Source organism: Eschscholzia californica, unplaced genomic scaffold (assembly GCF_041429995.1).
Source record: "Eschscholzia californica isolate CP2 unplaced genomic scaffold, dmEscCali1.0.p SCAF_1, whole genome shotgun sequence".
In the NCBI taxonomy this organism is placed as follows: domain Eukaryota; kingdom Viridiplantae; phylum Streptophyta; class Magnoliopsida; order Ranunculales; family Papaveraceae; genus Eschscholzia; species Eschscholzia californica.
In genome coordinates this window covers 14,811,336-14,834,910 of record NW_028238198.1, presented here as the reverse complement: position 1 = coordinate 14,834,910, position 23,575 = coordinate 14,811,336, and the positions used below count along the sequence as shown (strand labels likewise).

The following is a 23,575-nucleotide window of genomic DNA, read 5'->3' as shown; positions in this document are numbered from 1 at the left end:
GCAATATGGCCTTACGGGTCAATTTTTTTTTTGTTGAACTCCTTACGGGTCAATTAGGTCCTCTGAACATGTAGTGTATAGACTATAAAGGTCATTTTAAGAATGTACTAATTAATTCCAAGTTTTGGCTAATCCCACTCATGCAGGCGCATCCGGGACCGGCCCGCGAACCCGCACGTCCATGGTCTAGTCGACCACTCTAATAGTTTAGAAAGAGTTTTAGTTTAGTAAAGATTCATGATGAATCCAGGTTTAGGAAATTACCTTATGTTAGTATTTCTATTATTTAGGAAGTTTCAATGGGAGTATCTTTAATATTTAGGAATCCTAGTTTGAGTCTATTTAGGAAAGTCTAATATCCTATAAAAGGAGGTCCAGTCTACTTTTATATTCACATTGAAGAGAAAAACCCCATTGAAGTTAATCAAGTTTACAGTTATTTTATCGTTCTTTATCGTTCTTTGTTTATTTTATTGTTTTCTTTTAATTCCGCTACGTTCTACATCACCCACTTTTCTCCGACGTATTATCTAATACAAGTTGGATATTGTTAATATAAAAAATAGTATCAATCATATTCTATTCCTCAAGAAGATTACAATCAATCAGATTATACTCGTGAAGGAATAACGAATCGATGCTTATGGGCATCATGTTTGTATGCGAATAGAGTTATCATTGGAATCCGGGAGAAACCGTACGAGAAACCCCATCACAACCTCCACCTTCTTATTATCCGACAACAACAGCACCACCAACACCACCACCACCACCACCGTACCCTAATTATACACCACCGCCGTATTCACCAACGTGTTCAACACCTATAATAACAACTTCACCACCACCACAACCGTTTTTTTTTTTTTTTTCAGAAACACTTCAATCGAACTATTATACACCACAACAGTCTCCTTGGCAATACCAACCGCCACCACCACCACCAGTGTGTTATACACCTTCACCTCCATCTTATTACTATTCTACGTCATATTCACCATCACCTCCATCTCTTTCTTCTCTTTCCTATTCACTACCACAAACACCACAACCAACTCTCCATCAACATCAAATTGATGCACTTCAGTTGGATCCAAGTAATCCAAATGGTTTACTTCCATACTCGATGAACCTCTCATCTCAATACTTGGATAATGATGATTGCATGCTTCAATCTAGTCAATCTCTGGCTGGATTAGAGAAGCCCCTTATTTCCGTCAACCATGAAGAAATAATAAAAGAAGAAAAGAAAATAAAAAGTAGTCAAAAGTGTTCCGAAAGCTCTCTTATTGATGAATTGAAAGTTGATGAAGATGGGTTAAGTAACCTAATTCTAGATGAATTACAGAAGCCACTGTTTCCTAATTCACAGTCTTCTAATTTGGATGTGATTAGTGATTCGATTGTTACGACTACTAGGACTGACGATATGAACAACCGAGCTGCTAGTGTCTTAACTAAAGAAGATGATTCCGATGATATTAATGAAGAAGTTCACGACGAAAACAATAATCTTTCACTATCGGAGAAAGAAAAAGAAATTTGTGTTGAGATCATTGTTAATGATCAAAGAAACAAAACTACTCCATCTTCTGTTGCTTTCACTGATTCCGAACGTTTGATCGAAGATGCTTCCAAGAAGCAAGTCGCCATGAACCCCATTAACACTATTTTCGATGCCAAGCGAGTGATTGGACGAAGACTCCTTGATCCCACTGTTCAGGCTGATATTAAGCATTGGCCATTCAAGATTGTTGTTGGTCATGGAGATAAACCCATGATTTATGTGAACTATAAAAGTGAAGATTTTGATAATAGAATCGTTTATCACTTTGTTCAAGAATTCAAGAGAATGAACATAGAAAATATAAGTGGAAATCTTAGAGCTTTGAGAAGATTGAGAACTTAATGTGAAGGCAGAACTCCTTTGTCTACGGCTCGCACACCAATTGAAATTGGTTCTCTGTTTGAAGGTATTGACTCTTACTTCACCATTACTTTTGCTAAATTTGAAGAACTTAATATGAATTTATTAAGGAAGTTTATGGAGCCAATTGATAATTGTTTGAGAGATGCTCAATTTCCCAATTTGTATATGAAGAATCTGGACCAGGATATAACAAAAGAATTTCTTAAGAACAAGTTCTCTGAGTTCGGAAAAATTGCTAACCTGGTTATTATAAAGGATGATTATGGGAATTCAAAGGGTTTTGGATTTGTTAACTTCGAGAACCCGGATAATGCAAAACAGGCAATGGAGGAAAAGAAGAAGGATGAAGAAGGTGACATTGAAGAAGTAGATGATGAGAAAGAAACTGATTCTAAGAAAATGAATTTCTTAAGAACAAGTTCTCTGAGTTTGGAAAAATTGCTAACGTGGTTATTATAAAGGATGATTATGGGAATTCAAAGGGTTTTGGATTTGTTAACTTCGCGAACACGGATAATGCAAAACAGGCAATGGAGGAAAAGAAGAAGGATGGAGAAGGTGACATTGAAGAAGTAGATGATGAGAAAGAAACCGATTCTAAGAAAAAGATGAAAGTGAAAGAGGTCAGCCATGAATGGGAACTAATCAACAAGCAGGCACCAATTTGGCTTCGAAAACCAGAACAAGTCACCAAGGACGCATATATTTCTTTCTACAAGCGTTTAACTCATGATTGGGAAGAACAACTTGAAGTCAAGCACATCTCTGTTGAAGGACAACTTAAATCTAAAGCAATTCTCTTTGTACCGAAGAAAGCTCATTTCGATCTCTTCGATACGAGGAAGAAGATGAACAATATCAAGTTATATGTCCGAAGAGTCTACATCATGGACAACTGTGACGAACTCATTCCTGTACCTGTAGGGTTTGTGAAGGGTGTTGTTGATTCAAATGATCTCTCACTCAACATCTCGAGGGAAACACTTCAGCAGAACAAGATTCTCAACGTAATTAGGAAGAACCTTGTCAAGATTTGTAATTTATTAACTCGGGAATATCATAAGTTGACTTATTATGATAGAATTTTCTTCCATAAACTTCATGAAGATGAACGTGGGAAGGAAGATTTTGAGTGTCATATCAACACTATACGTTTCAACTTAATTGAAGTTGGTTACGTTTATACATTGGCTCTTGATGACGAGTTTTTTTCAGATGGCGAGATGGATGTTCTTCATTCACTGAAGTTAACTTTGCGAGAATCATTGTCATATAAGATTGAGTACGAGGTTGGCGATTTCTTCATCGAATTACTAGATGACGGTAGATGCAGAAATTTGTTGGATTTTTGTTCACTACTATTGATTTTGCGAGAGTCTTCGCATCATAGGTTTCGGATTCTAGTCGGTGATTTGGTCCAGTTTTGTCTTCTTCGAAATTTCGGCAACTTTCGTGAAAAATGAGAATTAAGGATTGTAGACGGTGAGAAGTCTACGGGTCGGAAGTCAGAAGGTCGGTAGCTGAAACGTCTTCTGGAATTCCAAACGTCGAGTTCTTGATTGATGGGCACCAGCAACGTGTGAAAGAAACCTGCAAAAGAAGATGAACAGACACAAACAAACCCGTGAAGGCTTGGGGGGACACCGGGATGGTGCCTGCCAAGGGCCCTCCGACGGTCAAGTCAGCAAAGTATTACAATGGATAATAAACGAAAAGCCGAGGGTATAACCGTTGATGTATTATCGGAGAGTGGCTAGGCTCATAGAATGACCGGAGTTCGAATCTACGGGAGTGAAATGATCAGAAGTACGAGAGTAGATGTTACCAGTAGCGTCGAGCAAGAAGAAGGTTGTGATCTCCTCGAAGACGTCTGGAAGCGTCGAGCAGGAAGCGTCGAGCCGGAAGCGTCGAGCAGGAAGCGTCGAGCAGGAAGCGTCGAGCAGGAAGCGTCGAGCCGGAAGCGTCGAGCCGGAAGCGTCGAGCAAGGATAAGCTTTAACACCTTTGAGGCGTCTAGTAGTGTCCACGACCAGAACCGGGTGAACTTGTATGCAAACGTCTCGAGGATAATCGAAGAACAGAGGGCGAGTGGAGAAGAAGAAGTTGTATGGGTTGCTTTGCTCTGTATTCGATGTCTGAGAAATGAAAGTGCTCCTCTTTATATAGGCTTGAGGAGTGATCCGTTGGGAGGAGTAAAGGCTGACCGTTACGGAGTAAATGCACGTCATGATTCCTGGGATATGGTGACGTGTACGCTGGCTGTACATGCACAACGGTTGTGCATGTTCTCTGGCGACTACTCTGATTGTGCATGCGCATGGTCTCACATTTATGTGAGACGTTACCATGTTATGCATGTCATTGATGGGGGATAATTGTCTCTGAGGTTACGTTGACCAAGTCAGATATCTTTGTCATTATGGATATATTTGACATGTGGAGTATCTCTTCATTAAATAATCTCTTACACGTGGTACGTGGAGATATAGACGTGTCGAGCGCCAGACGTGTGGAGATTCGGGCGTGTGGGGCTTTGTGCACGTGGGAACTCTTTGCGCGTGATTGGGCCTTGACACGAGTTTTAGGGTCTAGTTGACGAGTACCCATTAAGAGACTTCTGGGCTGGGCCCAAACAAAGACAAACGAGCCGGGTTGGGTTTGACGTCCCGATGGGCATTTTATCGTCGAGGGCCCAGGTGTAGTTTTTGGTCAACACAGTTTGTCCCCCACTCTCTAAGTAAATAGTCTATTTCCTTGGAGAGTAGATGAGAAGGAAGGAACGAGGGCGGTCCCATTGGTTAGATGATTTCTGTGTCAGGCGTGTGAACCAGATAACAACGCTGCGGCCCTGCTTGGGAGGAGAAGTCCGGGAGACCTTCCCCGTCGTCGAGCAGGTTTCGAGATGTCCCTCGCGTTGTCGGAATACGTCGGAGGTTCGTTGGGCAGGTTTCTGACGTGAAGCAAGGTCTCCACGCTGCCTGGCAGCGTGGAGCAGGATCTCCACGCTGCTAGGCAGCGTGGAGCAGGAGCCTCCCACGCTGCTGGGCAGCGTGGAGCAAGATCTCCACGCTGCTGGGCAGCGCGGAGCAGGATCTCCACGCTGCCTGGCAGCGCGGAGCAGGATCTCCACGCTGCCTGGCAGCGCGGAGCAGGATCTCCACGCTGCCTGGCAGCGCGGAGCAGGATCTCCACGCTGCCTGGCAGCGCGGAGCAGGATCTCCACGCTGCCTGGCAGCGCGGAGCAGGATCTCCACGCTGCCTGGCAGCGCGGAGCAGGATCTCCACGCTGCCTGGCAGCGCGGAGCAGGATCTCCACGCTGCCTGGCAGCGCGGAGCAGGATCTCCACGCTGCCTGGCAGCGTGGAGCCTCCCACGCTGCCTGGCAGCGTGGAGCTTCCCACGCGGCTGGACGGCGTGGGGCCAGCGGGGAGCTGTTGCTCCACGCTGCCGGGGCAGCGCGGAGGGTCCACTGTTGTCGAGGTACGACGCTGGGAGTTCTTCTTTCGAGGAGACCGAATTTGGTGACTTGGCGGAGTAGTGCCATGTGGACGCCCAGGTGGCGTTTATGTCATGGGTCATTAGGATCTTGCCATGTGGCGATGTGACCCATGAGTCGATGTGGCCCTTTGATCAGGGGTTGGGAGTCCTATAAAAGGGGTCCTTAGGCCCTTGAAGTTCATTGTTGTGAAAACTTTTTTAGAGCTCTGGATTCCTAGAAGCGGTTTTCTCCTGTTCTTCGCGTTCTTCGTGATCTTCATACCAATTCTCAACAAGTAAGTCATTTTTTTATTTTTTGAAATTTCGATCCTTCGATCTGTTCTCGTCGTATGGAATTTGTTATTTTCCGTTTGTCTTACCGATTAGCATGTTCTTCCATATTAGTGCTTTGTATGAAACTTCCCGTATGCATGTGAACTTGTAGTAGGCGTATGCATTCACTCGTAGTAGTTACAAGGATACATGGAAACCTGTAGCTGTTGTGTAAACTAGGAGTAGTTGTAAATGTGCATGCAAACTGTTAGTAGTTGTAGTACAAGTAAACTTGTAATTCGTATTGGCGCACGAGTGAACCGGTGAAGCATGTAGGAGTACACGTAAATTAGTAGCGCGTGTGGGAGTACATGTAAAGCTTTATGACATGCGTAGTTGTACATGCAAACTTGTTAGGTGGAGGTGTGTACGCGTACTCATGAGGAGGATGCGTGCGAAATCTCTGACATGTATCTATTCACAAAAAATTACTCAATCCTGTAAGTAGTGCGGAAAATACCTCAATTTAACGTGACTCGTCTATATGCGTTCTTGATCCGTAAGTGTCTTTATTTTGTACATGCCCCCATTTTGCACGCGATCTTCAGTTAGTCCGTCTTGTACTCGCGTGAGGCATTCCTGAGTGTGTTTTCCCTTTGATACGTAGGATGGCCAGGACTTTCCCATACAACCGTGAACAAAGTAGTGCTGAGCTTTCTCCGCATTTAGGTGAAGTGCCTCATGTCGACTCGTCTTCTGATGACGAGATCGATGTGGAACAACAACTCTCGGTGCTGACTGAGGAGTGCGTAGAAAACCTCAGGGTGAACTATCAAATTCCAGCAACTCTAAAGATGAGAGCGCCTGAACTTGGTGAAACTGTAGTCGAGTCGCGTCGGCCTGGATATTATGCCTTTTATGAGAACTTTCTGGAAGCGGGCGTACGATTCCCCATTTCTTGTCTGGTGAGGGATGTGTTGATTAGGTTTGGGATAGCCCCCACCCAACTCATGCCGAACGCGTGGAGGTTGTTGATGGCCTTGGAGAAGCTTGGGGAGAATCTGAATGATCCTCTAACCGCGCAAGATGTAATTGCCCACTACTTCATGAAAGCAAATGATCATGGATCAAGGCAGTACCAACTCAAAGTCCGTCCAAAGATGGCAAAGATTATAGTCGGTTTGCCACGTTCTGAAAAGAATTGGCAGCGCCGGTTCTTCTTTGTTAAGAGGGACGGTGTGTTTACCCCGCGCGAGAGCGGGAATGTCTCGTTCAAATGGAGAAGTGCTCGTGAGTGCCGTCCATATTGTCGATTACGCTTTCACACGCATTGTTCTTACGCGTTTGGTTTTCACATGTTTTGTTTCGCATGTCTTGTTTCACGTGTTTTGTTTCACATGTTTTGCTTCACGTGTTTTGTTCCACGTGTTTTGTTTCACATGTTTTGTTCCACGTGTTTTGTTTCACATGTTCTGCTCCACATGTTTTGCTCCACGTGTTTTACTCCACATGTTTTGCTCCACGTGTTTTGTTTCACATGTTTTGTTTCACATGTTTTATTTCACATGTTTTGCTCCACATGTTTTGCTCCACGTGTTTTGCTCCACATGTTTTGCTCCACGTGTTTTGTTTCACATGTTTTGTTTCACATGTTTTACTCTGACATCTACTCTGTGTAATGTAGATATAGCAGACGGGAATTTGCACGGATTTTCTCGTGGCGACCAGATAGTCAGGCTCCAAAAATTTTGGGAGGAACCCGCATTGAGGAGGAGTTGGAAAAGGTTGGTTTTCGGAGAGACTGAGTCTAGACGCGCACAGGGTACGTGTTCTGCTTTCAGCTTTCTCCAGTCGTTTGACTTTTACCTGTTTCCTTCGTGCGAGTAGATGTTTTCTTCAGCTGTTTCCTTTGTTTCTTACAGGTGGAAACATGGCTCCAAGACAGAGTTTTAAGGTACCATCGGCTAAGGAGGTGGCCTCCAAGAAGAAAATTCCAACGAAGAAGCCGAGAGTCGAAACGTCTCCCGAGTGTGTGTTCGTTCATCCCCCTACTTCCGGTATTGGGCCCTCTTCCTCGAGAGTCAATACGCATGAGCCAGACTCTGGAGCGATGCATGTGGATTTTTCCATACTGCTGGCCACTCAAGCAAAACTAGAGGAATATTTTGAGTTACCTTTGTTTGAATTGAAGAACCGAGGTTAGCGAGCGCATCAGCGTGTCCATTCTCTAGACGAGGTATCTGTGTTATGTTCATTTCTTTGAAGGAAGTTTGTAATTCTTTTACATGAGCAAGGTATGCAGTCATTTTGGCATCACGTGCTTGATATGTTCCCTGTAATTGGTTGACAATGAGTTGGGAGTCTGACTTAACGTCTACTCTCTGGACTCCCATTTCTTTTGCAAGTGTAAGTCCAGCTATAAGTGCCTCGTACTCAGCTTCATTGTTTGTTGCTTTGAACGCACAACGGATAGCTCGTTGTATTAGATCTCCTTCGGGAGAAGTCAGTGCTATGCCCAACCCTACACCATTCATGTTGCTTGAACCATCTACTGAGAGGTTCCACTTCTGTTCGCTTTTGTCGGTTAAACACAACAACTCTTTCTCTGCCTGCATTAGCATGTTAGGTGAAAAATCAACAAGGAAATCCGCTAATACCTGTGATTTGATGGCGGTCCTTGGTTGGTATGAAATGTCATACTCACTCAGCTCCACTGCCCATTTGGTAAGACGTCCAGAGAGTTCTGGTTTATGGAGAATGTTCTTCAGCGGGAATTCTGTAACCACTACCATCGAGTGACATTGGAAGTAAGATCTGAGTTTACGAGCAGCGTGGACCAGTGCAAGTGCAAGCTTCTCCAACTGGCTATAACGCGTCTCTGCGTCTAGAAGTGACTTGCTCACATAGTAAACTGGAAGTTGTTTTTTATCTTCCTCTCGTACTAGCACGGCGCTTACTGCCGTTTCTGCAACAGCCAAGTAAATATAAAGTTTCTCACCTTCTTTGGGTTTTGAGAGTAGAGGTGGAGAGGTCAGGTACGCTTTGAGTTGTTGAAGTGCGTCTTCGCATGCTGGCGTCCACTCAAAGTTTTTTGACTTGCGTAGGGTGGCGAAGAAAAGGTAGCATTTTTCAGAAGATTTTGATATGAAGCGACTAAGTGCGGCGACTCTCCCTGCTAACTTCTGTACGTCCTTTATGCAAGTGGGAGATGGAATGTTCATGACTGCTTGTATCTGTTCTGGATTGGCTTCGATTCCTCTTTGTGTCACCATGTAACCTAAGAATTTTCCAGAGGAAACACCAAATGAACATTTAGCAGGGTTTAGTTTCATGTTATACCTTTTAAGGACGTCGAAGGCCTGGCGGAGATGATCCAAATGTTGTTCAGCCTCCAAAGATTTGACTAACATGTCGTCAATATATACTTCCATGGTATCACCTAGCATTTCGGCAAACATTCTGTTGACGAGTCTTTGATAAGTGGCTCATGCATTCTTTAACCCAAAGGGCATCACCTTATAACAGAAGATACCTCGTTCCGTCACAAAAGCCGTCTTCTCTTGATCTTCAGGATGCATCAAGATTTGGTTGTATCCGGAGAAGGCGTCCATAAAACTCAAAAGTTCATGGCCAGAGGTAGCGTCGACCAGCATGTCAATATGTGGCAATGGAAAAGAATCTTTCGGACATGCTTTGTTGAGGTCGGTGAAATCGATGCAGACTCTCCACTTACCATTCTTCTTTCTTACCACTACTACATTAGCGAGCCAGTCAGGATAATTGACTTCGCGTACTGATCCGATATCGATCAATTTCTGAACTTCTTCATTGATAACTCTATTTCTCTCTGGAGCAAACTTCCTCCTTTTTTGCCTGACAGGAGAAAAACTTGGGTCGACCTGCAATTTGTGAACTATGATTTGAGGATCAATACCTGTCATGTCAGCGTGTGACCATGCGAAGCAATCATGGTGAAGCGTGAGGAATTCTACTAGCTTTTCTCTGAGCGTAGGATTTAGTCTTGAACCGATCTGTATTTTATGATCCGGTAGCTCTGGGTGAATCTGTACTTCGTCCAACTCCTCCATAGTTGGCTTGTCTGGGTCACTATGGAGTAGTTGTTCTGTCTGTAATTGCTATAAAGGAGCTTTGGGCGTCTTCAAGGTGTTTTTGTAGCAGTTTCGAGACGTGCTCTGTTCGCCTTTAACTTCACGCACCCCCCACGGAGTAGGGAACCTTATAACTTGGTGGAAGGTTGATGGGACTGCCCTCATGTTGTGGATCCAAGGACGTCCAAGTATGATGTTGTAGGCAGAGGGACTGTCGAGTACTACGAAAGTTGTACTCATGTTGATTCCACCTGCAAAAACAGGTAAAGAAATTTCGCCGAGCGTGTACTTTTGCTCGCCGCTGAAACCGATGAGAATGGTGGGTCGGCGACATATACTCGTTTCTTCCAGTCCCATTCCTCGCAATGCATGTAAAAACAACACGTTAGTAGACGAACCATTATCGACAAGTATTCTTTTAACAAGAACATTAGAAATAGTAAGTGAGATAACGAGAGCGTCATGATGAGGGTTGACGAGCCCTGATGCTTCATTGTCTGGGAAGCTGAGAACTTGGTCTGTGAAGACAGGTGAAGATGTTTTAGATGAGTGAGCGTCTGGGTTGGCTGCTACACGTGCACTTCTTTTGGCGGCTGAATGACTGACTCCGCTTACTTCTGATCCTCCTGTGATAACCAAACATGTTTTTGTTGGAGTTGGTTCCTCTGGTTCCTTTGGATGAACATCTCTTTGGGCTATAGTATTTTTCCCTTTATCTGTCAATAGGTCAGTGAGGTGACCTCTCTTCAAGAGTTCAGCTACTTCTAGTCGAAGGGCTATGCAATCAGCGGTCATGTGTCCGTGGTCAGCGTGGAACTCACACCACTTGGTATTGTCTCTCTTATCACTAGGAGTTTTTGTCTTGGCGGGCCATCTTACTACATTGCCCATTCCTTTCATTACAGCGACTACTTCGACAGGTTCAATGTTGAGATTGTATTCCGGAAGTTTGGAGCGAACAGGCGCTTGATTCTTATCACTTGGACGTCCAGAGGGGGTGTTGAATGGTTTCCTGTTCTCTCGGGACAAGGGTCCTCTGGATGTTGGATATGGTTCTGCATGTCGACGATCGGTCCTTCTGTCGGACTGTCTAGCGTGTCGATCACTGCTTCTTCCTTCGTACGAGTACGACCTGTTTCGGTGAGCTTCGTCTTCTTCCCAACGAATTTCTACCCACGCCCTTGCTAACACGTCTTCCATTGTAGTGCAGTTGAACTTTGTGAGTTCTTTGTAAAGCTCTCCATCTGGTAAAAGACCTTTTCTGAAGGCGTCTACAGCGGTTTCCTGGTTACAATAAGGGATAGATACTTTCTCCCTGTTAAATCTTCCCACGTAGTCACGTAATGGTTCTCCTCTTCTTTGGTGGACTCGGTACAAGTCACCAGAAAGTTTTTCCAACTTTTTGCTGCTGGCGAATTGTTCGACAAAGGTGTCCGTCAACTGGGCAAATGATGCAATCGAGTTATTTGGGAGGTTTGTGTACCACTGTAATGCTGGTCCGATGAGACTAGACCCAAAACTTTTGCACATGCAGGCTTCACGCAGGTCCCTTGGAATAGCTGCTGTGAACATCCTCTGTTTGTAAGAGGCAATGTGGTCATCTGGGTCAGACGTACCATCATACATCTTCATGTTTGGGAAAGAAAACTTCTTTGGCATCTCCACCAACGCGATAGCATCGACAAAGGGCGAGTCAGCGTAACTGTGAGGAAGACTCTTTTTGAAAGGAGTGGGCATTCCTGGAATACGTGTAATCAACGCTTCCATCTCTGCCAATTTCTTTGCCATTGCCTGTTCTAAAGGAGTACCTGTAAACGCAAACGGAAGTGAATCAGAAGACACATTAACCTGAGTTGATCCGTTTGTCATAGGATACACAGTAGGTAAAGTATATGGGAGAGAAGAGTAAAAGGGGGTAGTAGTTGGAAGAGTTTGATGCGTGTGCTGGGTGACACGTAATGGTGTGACAGGAGTAGCGGTAGGGACTGGAGTCGATCCTCCAGCTGTTACAGGAACTTCTTGACTCGAGGGGCCTGCTTCTTCTGTACTTATAGGAACTGGTCGGGCATTTCTCGAGGTATGAATTCTGGAACCTCCTGGAGTCATCATAGAAATTTCCGTAATTTTTTCTTGGAGTAACTGGTTCTCTGCTCTGACCAGTTGGTTTTCTTCCTCTAACGCCTTGACACGTTCAGCGTTCTCTCGCATTTGGGCGTTAAGTAGAGCAAGTTGAGCAGAAACGTCAAGAGGAGCAGATGTCATGTTCTCTTCCATTTGGCTGATTGTCTTCGTTGTTAGTTGCTGAGGCCCCACGGTGGGCGCCAAACTGTAGACGGTGAGAAGTCTACGGGTCGGAAGTCAGAAGGTCGGTAGCTGAAACGTCTTCTGGAATTCCAAACGTCGAGTTCTTGATTGATGGGCACCAGCAACGTGTGAAAGAAACCTGCAGAAGAAGATGAACAGACACAAACAAACCCGTGAAGGCTTGGGGGGACACCGGGATGGTGCCTGCCAAGGGCCCTCCGACGGTCAAGTCAGCAAAGTATTACAATGGATAATAAACGAAAAGCCGAGGGTATAACCGTTGATGTATTATCGGAGAGTGGCTAGGCTCATAGAATGACCGGAGTTCGAATCTACGGGAGTGAAATGATCAGAAGTACGAGAGTAGATGTTACCAGTAGCGTCGAGCAAGAAGAAGGTTGTGATCTCCTCGAAGACGTCTGGAAGCGTCGAGCAGGAAGCGTCGAGCCGGAAGCGTCGAGCAGGAAGCGTCGAGCAGGAAGCGTCGAGCAGGAAGCGTCGAGCCGGAAGCGTCGAGCAGGAAGCGTCGAGCCGGAAGCGTCGAGCAAGGATAAGCTTTAACACCTTTGAGGCGTCTAGTAGTGTCCACGACCAGAACCGGGTGAACTTGTATGCAAACGTCTCGAGGATAATCGAAGAACAGAGGGCGAGTGGAGAAGAAGAAGTTGTATGGGTTGCTTTGCTCTGTATTCGATGTCTGAGAAATGAAAGTGCTCCTCTTTATATAGGCTTGAGGAGTGATCCGTTGGGAGGAGTAAAGGCTGACCGTTACGGAGTAAATGCACGTCATGATTCCTGGGATATGGTGACGTGTACGCTGGCTGTACATGCACAACGGTTGTGCATGTTCTCTGGCGACTACTCTGATTGTGCATGCGCATGGTCTCACATTTATGTGAGACGTTACCATGTTATGCATGTCATTGATGGGGGATAATTGTCTCTGAGGTTACGTTGACCAAGTCAGATATCTTTGTCATTATGGATATATTTGACATGTGGAGTATCTCTTCATTAAATAATCTCTTACACGTGGTACGTGGAGATATAGACGTGTCGAGCGCCAGACGTGTGGAGATTCGGGCGTGTGGGGCTTTGTGCACGTGGGAACTCTTTGCGCGTGATTGGGCCTTGACACGAGTTTTAGGGTCTAGTTGACGAGTACCCATTAAGAGACTTCTGGGCTGGGCCCAAACAAAGACAAACGAGCCGGGTTGGGTTTGACGTCCCGATGGGCATTTTATCGTCGAGGGCCCAGGTGTAGTTTTTGGTCAACACAAGGATCGATATGGCGAAATTTATCGTATGCGGTTGCGTCAAATTGTTTTCTTCATCGAAAAGGTTCGGGACGAACCTTCTGGGGAAAGGGGAGCTGATGTAGGCGCATCCGGGACCGGCCCGCGAACCCGCACGTCCATGGCCTAGTCGGCCATGCTAGTAGTTTAGAAAGAGTCCTAGTTTAGTAAAGATTCATAATGAATCCAGGTTTAGGAAATTACCTTATGTTAGTATTTCTATTATTTAGGAAATTTCAATGTTTGAGTATCTTTAATATTTAGGAATCCTAATTTGAGTCTATCTAGGACAGTGTAATATCCGATAAAAGGAGGTCCAGTCTATTTTTATGTTTACATTGAAGAGAAAAATCCCATTGAAGTTAATCAAGTTTACAGTTATTTTATCGTTCTCTATTTATTTTATTATTTTTTTTTAATTCCGCTGCGTTCTACATCACCCACTTTTCTCCGACGTCTTATCTAATACAAGTTGGATATTATTAATATAAAAAAGTCTTCTTATCCACCCTATTATCAATAAAATATGTTTAGTAAAAAGAACCTGACTAATTCATTTTTAAATGCCCTAGACAACCAATTAGTGGGTCAAGTCAACTGTGGACGTTTGAGATAGTCAATTGGGAGAGATGGGACCACAAGAGGAAGAGGTACTCTCATATCAACCCTAATTTATCGGAAACCTTCTCCAATAAGTACTTATATTATTCAAGAGGTCTTTTTTAATAGGAGTCTTTAATTAGTAATTTTAATGAAAGAAAAGGGAGTAATGGACAAACCATCATGGGTCTTGTTTGAAGGGGCATCCTCTTTTTTAGGGCAATTTATTGCTAAGAAAAAGACAAATTATTGCAGGTCAACTGTTGCCCAAGTATTGGTGTTGAAGTTTTTTTTGGATGAAATATATTATTGTTGAAGTTGCATCTGATATCTACAATAACTTTTTTCTTTTTTTGTTGAGGCTATAGCAATTCTGAATGGCCTGATTTGGACGGTTGAACATAACTATAAACAAATCATCATTGAAAGTGATAATATCAATATCATCCAGAATATCAAAAACAGTAAACATGACGTTCAATGACAATCTAGCATCCACATTCAGAAAATTAAAGAAGTCAAACGTAAGATAGAAAGGGTCACATTCAATTTCACTTGCAGGAAATTTAATGCTGCGGCGGATAAGCTCGCGAAGAGGGCTCGGAAGAAGAATAAATCAGAAACTTGGTGTAGAATTCCGTATTTTATTTCTCAGTTGTATTGTAATGACACTCTAATTTCTTAATAATATTCTATCCTTTAACAAAAAAAAAACTTTTATTTGTATTTTTCAAAAAAAAAAAAAAATTTATTTGTATTTAACAAATTTCAAAACCTACAAACAAATTTTATTTTTGAATTGCAAAAATAGGTTGATTCGTTTCTTCTAATTTCAAAACCTACAAACCTATTTAACAAATTTCAAAACCTAAAAATTAGGTTGATTCGTTTCTTCTAATATCTACTGACAATTGATAATGACTCATTATTCAACTAGTACACTGAACAAATACTTGGTAAAAAAATTATATCCACGTGTTATTGTGATTGAAGTGGGAAATGATTAGTTTCTTACCCCACATAAACTCTAATAGGTCCAAAGGAAAGTAAATTTGATCACAAGAAAGATACTTTAGACTTTTTTTTTGCCCCTCATGTACGTTATTTCATATTTGTTGCTGAACAATCTATTACCTACATTGTCATATAAAAGTTTCAACGGAAGAAAGGTCATACATAAATCAATATTCAACGCAAAATTAAGATTTTGAATGAAACAAAAAAAAGTAAGAGTAGAAAAGAAAATAAACATGCATGGTTACTTAATTGGGTGTCTACCATCTCCATCTCCTTGGCGATTAAATTTTATGTCTCATAGATCGGTCCCTCTCATAGTTACAGTTTAGAGAAAATCTCATATTTTTATATTTTACCGAGTGATGTTGAAGGCACATCCTCCAATAAATAAATAAGATAAAATAATGAAGAATAATTGATATAACTAATTTGTGTGTTTAACAATTCTACTTTGGAAGATTTAATCCTAAAATATACTTCATCAAAAGTCGTTGCTCTCTAACGACACCCCAAACCTCTACCGGTCTACCCTAGTCTTCTATAACATAATTATTAAAAGGTTTTGTTTTTTTTTTTTTTTTTCACCTGGCTTGTAGCCATCTTTTTATTTGGCCTCTTAACTTTTATAAATTAGAAAATGACTTCTTTTAAACCGTCAGTTAACTTTAACAACTGATTCTTTTGTTTTCCTAATTATTTTCATATGAAAATTTTCACATTTCCTTCTCTCTTCTTCGATTTTATTTTATTTTATTTTCTTACTTCATCTTCTTCGTCTTCGAAAATTGAAATTCTTAGAAAAATTGTTCCACTACTTTATCAATAAGTGTAAGAATATTAATTTGTGTATTCACTTTGAATCCTCTCAATTGAAGATCAAGAAAGGACGCCATTAGTGAATAACCTCGAGAAATCAAGGCAGATGAAGCTTTAATTACTTCGGAACCAAAAAGTATCATTCAAAATCAAATTTTCACATAACATATCGGCACTTAGGTTAGGGTTTGATTGTTATTCTTGGAAATAAGGGTTAAAGAACTCATCGATTCGAAACAGAGACGAGGATCCGAAATTAAGAATGACAGATTCGTTTATTTTGACGTTATCTATAGAGATTCGATCAACACAATCAGAACTCGTGATGATTAAATGATAAAGTTGGAATCTTGGTGCCGAATGGAAGAGATTTGGGGTTTTCTAAAAAACAATTTAGTGAGAAATAATACTAAAGAAGATCAAGACTCGGTCGTCCCTAATCTGTGGACGTGGATCCGATGGAGTTGCTGAAGGACATGTCAAAATTAGGGGTTGAGAGACGAGTTGAAGAGTGAGAGAGATAGACAAAAATTCATAATCTACGAGGACTTTAATAACAGAAATTTAAGTTTCAGAGGGAAGAATAAGAAAGGAATGTGGGAAGAGTGAGAGAAGTATGAGAGAAGTTCGAAGGAAGGGTGCCGTTATTGTGAAGCGTCTTTGAGATTGAGAGAAGAAAAAAAATCAAGAAGGTTGCTAGGAGTTGGTCGGTCGGTCGACCGCAGACGATCGCCCACTTCTTAGACATTAGAGAAGAGAGGAACAGATGAAAATTAGTTTTTAGAGTAAGGGTAATTGTGGAAATAAAATAATTAGTTGTTAAAATTAACGGTCAGTTTTCAAAAAAATAGAGCCATTTTTGAACTTATGAAAATTAGGAGGCCAAAAAGAAAGCTACTCACAAACTAGAGGGTCAAAAAGTAAATTACCCTTTTAAAATTATAAACTCCATTTCGATCTTATCTTTTTCAAGAGTCCTTTTCTTATATAAAGAAGATGCTTTCTTGCCTGAGAATTCATCCTCATTACTATATAATCCTGGAGAACCAAATTCAAAATCAAGATTTCTGAAAGGTCTTCGAAGATGCATTCTCTTCATTTGATGATAAACTTTGTGAGTGTGGTGACTTCAGGAATGGTTCATTGCATTGAATTAGTCTTGGAGAGTCCTGTTTATGTCTCGGCGTTGATGAATACTTAACAAAGATGGAACCGGTATTGCAAAATTCTATGGATGGGATAGGAGGAAGGAAGGTTTATGTGGTTCGATGATACCGAGATTTTTTTGTTTTCGGTGTAGTATATATTGAATTCAGTTTATGGTTTGTTAGAAAAGATGAAGATAAAGGAAATGAAACGTATCCATTGTGTAAAGGTATCTGTACAGTTTTTTTTTTTTGCCGTTTTTCAGAACACGAAAAAGTTGTGTTATATAGAGATATAAGTGGTGTGCAATTTCTGAGTATTTGTTAGTTTTGAGCTTCATGGCTTGTTTTTCTGATTGTCATGTAGTTTTATTGGTATTTTCTCTATTGCTGTGTAAAAGATTTATCATTAATGTTCAAATAAATAAGTGAAATACTAGTAAACATCTTTTTGTTTTGGTTTAGCAATTTAAACCTAGAATTTGACACGAATCTAGGGGAGTATTGTGGGTTTCCCTAGGTTATATGGGCATACATTATGTTATTGATAACCTTTAGCAAACTTTATCCTAATCAAATGGAGGAATATGATAGTTTTAAACCACTTTATTATCTGTCACTCTGGTCCAAATTTAACTCAAGTGCATCCTTTTAGCTCTCTTGGACCTTTTTTTTTTGGTTTTATCATTGATTTTCAGGATAGCATAGTTGATGTAAACTTAATAAACAAAATTACTAACATTTCAGTTTTGGAATTAAACCTAAAAATTGTTTAATATAGTTGTATAAACTAAATACAAATTTCTCAATAAAAACAAAATATAAAGAAGTTCCGAAGGGCGATGCACATAAGGTACAGGAGGGGCCATGGCCCCCCGACCCTTAATTTTCTTCCTCACGCCTCCCGTTCAAGTTTATTGGCCCCTCCCTTATACCATCTTAAATCCAAGCCAAAAGTTCAAGTCTAACTTAATTTCTTGCTAATCCAATGAGTCAATGACCTAATCTATCTAAACTACCTAATTACTATCGCCCACAATTCTTTTCTAATTACCCACCTGGCCACCCATTAACCTAATCAAGTAACCTTAAACTTCAACATAAAACACTAAATAGGGGCATTCAGGGACAGAACTTTGTGTGTGCCATGGGCCCTTGACTTTTACACACCTTCTTACTGTTGAGTTAACTGTAAGAAGTATTTTTGGTGCCATACAATAAGAAGTATTTTTGATGCCATAGGTTTATTCGCGCCCCACCTTACCCCTCACACATCGAACAAAACTAACAATTCAAGCTCACAAAATATCTGACACTAAATCAAACTTAAGTGTAGTGTGTAAATTATCCCCTTTACATGATATTTGGTTCGTTGTTTTTAATTCCCGAAAACGTTAATTTATTTAATCCTGATCTAATTCGAACTATTCTCGACATCTAACACGGCACACATTAAATGTCGATCTTTGGCATGTATGTTGTTGGAATCGAAATAAAACTTTTATCATTAATATTTAATCGTAATTCTTCTTGATTACTTTGAAATTTCTCGACCACCTGACGGGATTTATGACGAAAATTTTACACAGTCTCTTCATTTGTTCTTATTTGGACCGTTTATCATTGATGAACGGTTCAAATACGAAAGTGAGAGGGCAATTCCATTACAAATCGGGTGGAGTAGTTTACAAAAATTCAAAACTTTTAATGAAATAATGCGAAACTAAACTTCTAAGAAAACACACCACGACGAGTCACGATAAACGTCAAATTTTGTTTGAGGCAATATAATTTTGTATTCTTGGGTAGAATTCTCCCACTACATTATGGGATTGCTATTTGTGATAATTGCATTATCTTGCCCTAAATATGACCTAAAAGTGGAAGTGTTTCTATTTTTGTCACTAAACATCACAGTTGAGAAAATTGGAGGTTGTGGAATGTTTGTGACCTTAAGGTATCTCCTAAAGCCAGGCTATGGCCTATGAGTTGTTTTATCCCTGTGGGTTGTTAGGTCCTTAGATTGATGATATCAACAGGTTGTCTATAGACGACAAAGGTCACCTAAAGAATATACTCCCTCCGTCCTAAATTGAATGACCTAATTTTCTTTTTAGGTTAGTCTCATTTTATTGTCCCACTTTTAAAAATAAAGAGTACAATTTTTCACTCTTTTCAGTAATGCCCATTACTAAAATTTAATGACAACTTTATTTAAAAGTATGTTAAACTTGTTCATGGTATGATAGAAAATTTAGTGAGGGTACACTTGAAAAGGTCATGTAAATTTTTAAAGTCAAACTCTAATTAAAGATGTTCCTTTAAAAAATCGGTTTTTCAAAATAGGTCATTCATTTTGGGAGGGAGTGAGTAGTAATTAATTCCGAGTCTTGTCCACTTACTCCCAAAGTCTTCTCCGAGTTCAATATCTTAAATATCAAAAAGTCTTTTTATCCAACTTATCATCTGATCTTCTCTATTCTTTTTTTTTTTTTTTGTTGAACTTGGTCTTCTCTATTCATAACAATAAAATAGGTTTAGAACGATATAGCGGGGGATTCCCTGGGTGGTAGTCTCCTAATAAGACAAGAGGTATCCAACATATATTTGATCTTCTTATCTCTAAATTTCCCTCTCTCCATTTTCTTGGTTTGTTGCTAATCAACGCCTGCAAAAAAAAAAAAAATGAGAAAGAAAAGAAGAAATACAAAAATCACTCTCGGCGGTTGGCGGCCGACCGCCGACAACCACTTACGAGATGTCGGAGAAGATTTTAAGATAAATCAGAATTGAATTTTACGAAGAGTAATAAGAGAAATGAAAAAAAAAATAAACTGGTAAAGTTGAGAGATAGTCTTAAGAAAAGTGGATCACTTTTTAGTAATAAAAATTATGAAGTCAAGAAAGAAGTTGGTCACAAATTAGAGGATAAAAAAACAAGTTATTGTTGACTTTGGAGAAGAGAAAAATTTGAAACTTCAATTGAAGAAATCTTTTAGAATCCGGCTTGAAGCTAATCATGGACCTTAGGTGAGGAGAAGAGACCACAATTGAAGATGAGGATGAGACCCTTGGGCACAACCAAAGAGAATTGAGAATCCTTTATACGAGTAACAACTCAGAAATCGAAACAACTGAGACTAAAGAGATGATCCGAGATTTCGAAAATATTTCAACGAGAATGATCAAATATAAACGACACCAATATTGACTCTGATATATAAAGCAATGAAGTGAATACTATAGTTCCTCCTCATCTCTATTTACAAACAAAAGAATTTATAAGAAATAAAAATATATGAAAGCGAAATATAGAGGAAATAGATACACATAAAATCAAAAACAAATCTTGTTGTGGATGTCGAATGCATTAGGAAACTTCCTATGCATCCCCACGCCGGTCACAACCCGTGGGGAGAGCCGAGAGGAACTCGGTTTCGTGAGTCCCAACGGCACTACCTTTATTATTTTCTAATAAAATAGTTAATACTGGAATGATAAATAATTCTAATTGGAAAGATTTAAGCCTAAAATATACCTAACCAAAGTCTTTGCTTTCTAACGACACCAATACTCTACCCCTTTTTTTTTTTTGATGAGATACCCAAGACTCTACCCTAGTCTTCTATTAAAATAATTTTTTAAAGTATAAATTAATCCAATTCTATCTTATCTTTTTCAAGAATCATTCTCTTATATAAAGAAGATGCTTTCTTGCCTGAGAATTCATCATCATTAGTTCATTACCATAATCTTGGAGAACCAAATTCAAAATCAGGATTTCTGAAAGGTCTTTGGAGATGCATTCTCTTCATTTGATGATAAACTTTGTGACTGTGGTGACTTTAGGAATGGTTCATTGCATCGAATTAGTCTTAGAGACTCCTATTTATGTTTCCGCGCTGATGGATACTTAACAAAGATGAAACCGATTTCGCAGATTTCTATGGATCGGACTGGAGGAAGGTTTATGTGGTTCCATGGTACTGAGATTTTTAGGGTTCGGTGTAATATTTAAATTGTTTTATCGTTTGTTGGAGAAGATGAAGATAAAAATAGACGAAATGAACGTGAAGATGTCATTTTGCTCACAAAAGGCCTAAAAAGTTGTGTTTTACCTCTTTATAGAGATATTTTTCGCGTAAAGTTTGAAAGTAAATGGCTAGCATGATGGCACCTTACAGTATTTGTTATTTTGGTTGTCAATTGTCATGTAGTTTTACTGGTCATTTCTCAATAGCTATGTAAATAGATTATAACTAATGTACAAATAAATAATCAAATACTAGTAGTTGACATCTTTTTGTCTTTGATAAGCAATTTAAAACATTGAATTTGACATGAGTTTGGCTAGGTTATTTGCCTATACAAGTATACATTAGATAACCTTTCACAAATCGAAAATATGATAGTTTGTACTGTACTAAATCACTTTATTCTTTGCGGCCGGTCCAAATTTCACTCACACGGATCCTTTAACACTCTTTGAAAAAAAATTCTCATTGGTTTTCGAGACACATTATTAATATGAAATTAATAAACCAAAACTACTAACATATCTTTCTCTAGAAATAGTAAAATTCAAACTTCGATATTAAGAAGTGTCCCTGAGGATCTATGCTACATTGTTTTGGGGATTCAAGTTGAGTTTCATATTGAATATGGGTTCAAAGAAAAACTATACAATATCGCATGTGACGCTAAATTGAAACAACGCCATTTTTTGTTTAATTTTATTTTGATAAAAAATATTGAAAGTTAATCATTTATGATATTGAAACTTTCTGTCTAAATATACAAGTTCTATTGAAATTCGACATCTAATGAAAAAATATATATTTAAAGTTGAAAGATAAAATAAAAGAATTAGTCACACGAAAGATACTTTAATCTTATAAATATTTTAATTTGGATAATAACTACAATTTATAAGTTATTTCTTACTTATTTTAGATATTTTTGGCTCAAATAATCGTTGCCACTTAGCTTCTTTTTTATCAGTTCATAAATTAAGACTCAAATGTCTGAGATGTGAGCAATTCTTTTTTTCATGTTTTATTTCCTATCTTTCTCATTTCCTTCAAACTTATACCAAACTTTTTTTTTAATCATGTTATCTTCCTTTATAATACATATATGAAAATTATATCACTCTTTAGTTGGTACTTTTAGATCTAAATTCTTTTCCCAACTTTTCATCTTCATCCTCATCTTCATCTTGTTCTTGGGTTGGTGAGTGGATTTAAAATATCTTGGATGAAAAGAAAAACCATAGGTGTTTTTAACAATTTTGGTAGTACAGAGGCGCCTTTAGCAAATAATGATGTCGTCATAAGATCATTTGAAGAAAAGAAAAATCATAGGTGTTATGTAACAATTTTTCTCCAAACAAGTCTTTGTTACAATATTATGGTACATATGGAAAACGAGATGTGACCACTGCTTTCAGCAATCGGTATATAATGTGGATACAGTAATAGAATTGATCAAAACTTTTCCTAAAATTAGTGCAGAAAAAGTGAATCATGATAACGTTGTCAATACTAACTGGCAACCTCCGACCCAGCCTTTTGTGAAAATTAACGTGGATGCATCTTTTGTTAATGTGGCTCAAATGATAGGAACTAGTCTTATTGTCCATGATTATAGGTCAAAGTTTATCTCTGCAAGCGTGAATATTGGAAGAGCAAGGAACAGTGAGGAAGGAGAGGCTTTAGCCATACTGAACGGTATTACTTGGGCAAAAGAAAACAATTATATGCAGGTCATCATTGAAAGTGACAATATAAATCTGATCAAACATTTGAATAACTCAAAGCATCAAGTTCAATGGCAATCACTAGTACACATTCGGCAAATCAGGAACGTAAAGAAGGAGATGCAACAGGTAAAATTCAATTACATTAAGCGAGATCAGAATACTCAAGCGGACAAGCTAGCGAAATGGGCGCGCCGAAAGGAAAGAGCTAAAAAGTGAAACTGTATTCCGTATTTTCTTCTTAATATGTATTGTAATGCGACTCTGCTTTAGTTGAATAATATATATACTTTTAACAAAAAAAAAAGTCTTTGTTAAGCACACAAAAAAAAATAGTGGACTAAAGGCGGACCGCATAGATGGTCTGCATTGACATCAGCACCACCATCTCCCTTCCCCCACCACCATTTAAACTCACTCTCTATCGACGTATTATGTTAACGAAGTCTTTGTTAAGCACACAAAAAAAAATAGTGGACTAAAGGCGGACCGCATAGATGGTCTGCATTGACATCAGCACCACCATCTCCCTTCCCCCACAACCATTTAAACTCACTCTCTATCGACGTATTATGTTAACAAAGTTGAAGGTCGAAAAGTAGTCAGCTAGTGAAAAGCCGATCGCGAGACCATTTAAGATCATCATCCCTTGAGAACAAGATCTAAATTATCTTTTTTTCTCTTCTTATTATGTTCCGTGTTTGGAGTGATATTTGATCCCTCCTGATTCATTCATAGTTTAAATTTTCTTCTCGTTTCCATTTAGTTCCTGTGACATTTTCATTGGATGTGTTGTTGGTGGAGGAAGAAAGAGAGATAATTGTAAAAAAAAATTAAATTTCAAGATCCCGT

The 23,575-nt window shown here is 39.8% G+C and overlaps 2 protein-coding genes across 2 annotated transcripts; both read left to right on the top strand.

The window, feature by feature from the left end:
* Nucleotides 1-862: 862 nt before the first annotated feature.
* On the top strand, nt 863-13,773 carry LOC147564426 (uncharacterized). Its single transcript, XM_086646143.1, has 2 exons — nt 863-3,405; nt 13,374-13,773. The coding sequence occupies exon 1, from the start codon at nt 1,127-1,129 to the stop codon at nt 1,907-1,909; it is 783 nt and encodes a 260-aa protein (XP_086502269.1). The 5' UTR covers nt 863-1,126; the 3' UTR covers nt 1,910-3,405; nt 13,374-13,773.
* Nucleotides 2,045-3,393, top strand: LOC147564427 (uncharacterized). The gene is made up of 2 exons (XM_086673538.1): nt 2,045-2,296; nt 2,392-3,393. Exons 1-2 carry the CDS (start codon nt 2,045-2,047, stop codon nt 3,391-3,393), a joined length of 1,254 nt encoding a protein of 417 aa, XP_086529664.1.
* Nucleotides 13,774-23,575: the final 9,802 nt, after the last annotated feature.

Bases quoted from the DNA above. Each gene is read 5' to 3' on its own strand.
- LOC147564426 (XM_086646143.1), top strand. From the start codon at position 1,127: ATGAACCTCTCATCTCAATACTTGGATAATGATGATTGCATGCTTCAA.
- LOC147564427 (XM_086673538.1), top strand. From the start codon at position 2,045: ATGGAGCCAATTGATAATTGTTTGAGAGATGCTCAATTTCCCAATTTG. The intron at 2,297-2,391 runs GTAGATGATGAG...GTTATTATAAAG, and splicing joins AAGAAGGTGACATTGAAGAA to GATGATTATGGGAATTCAAA.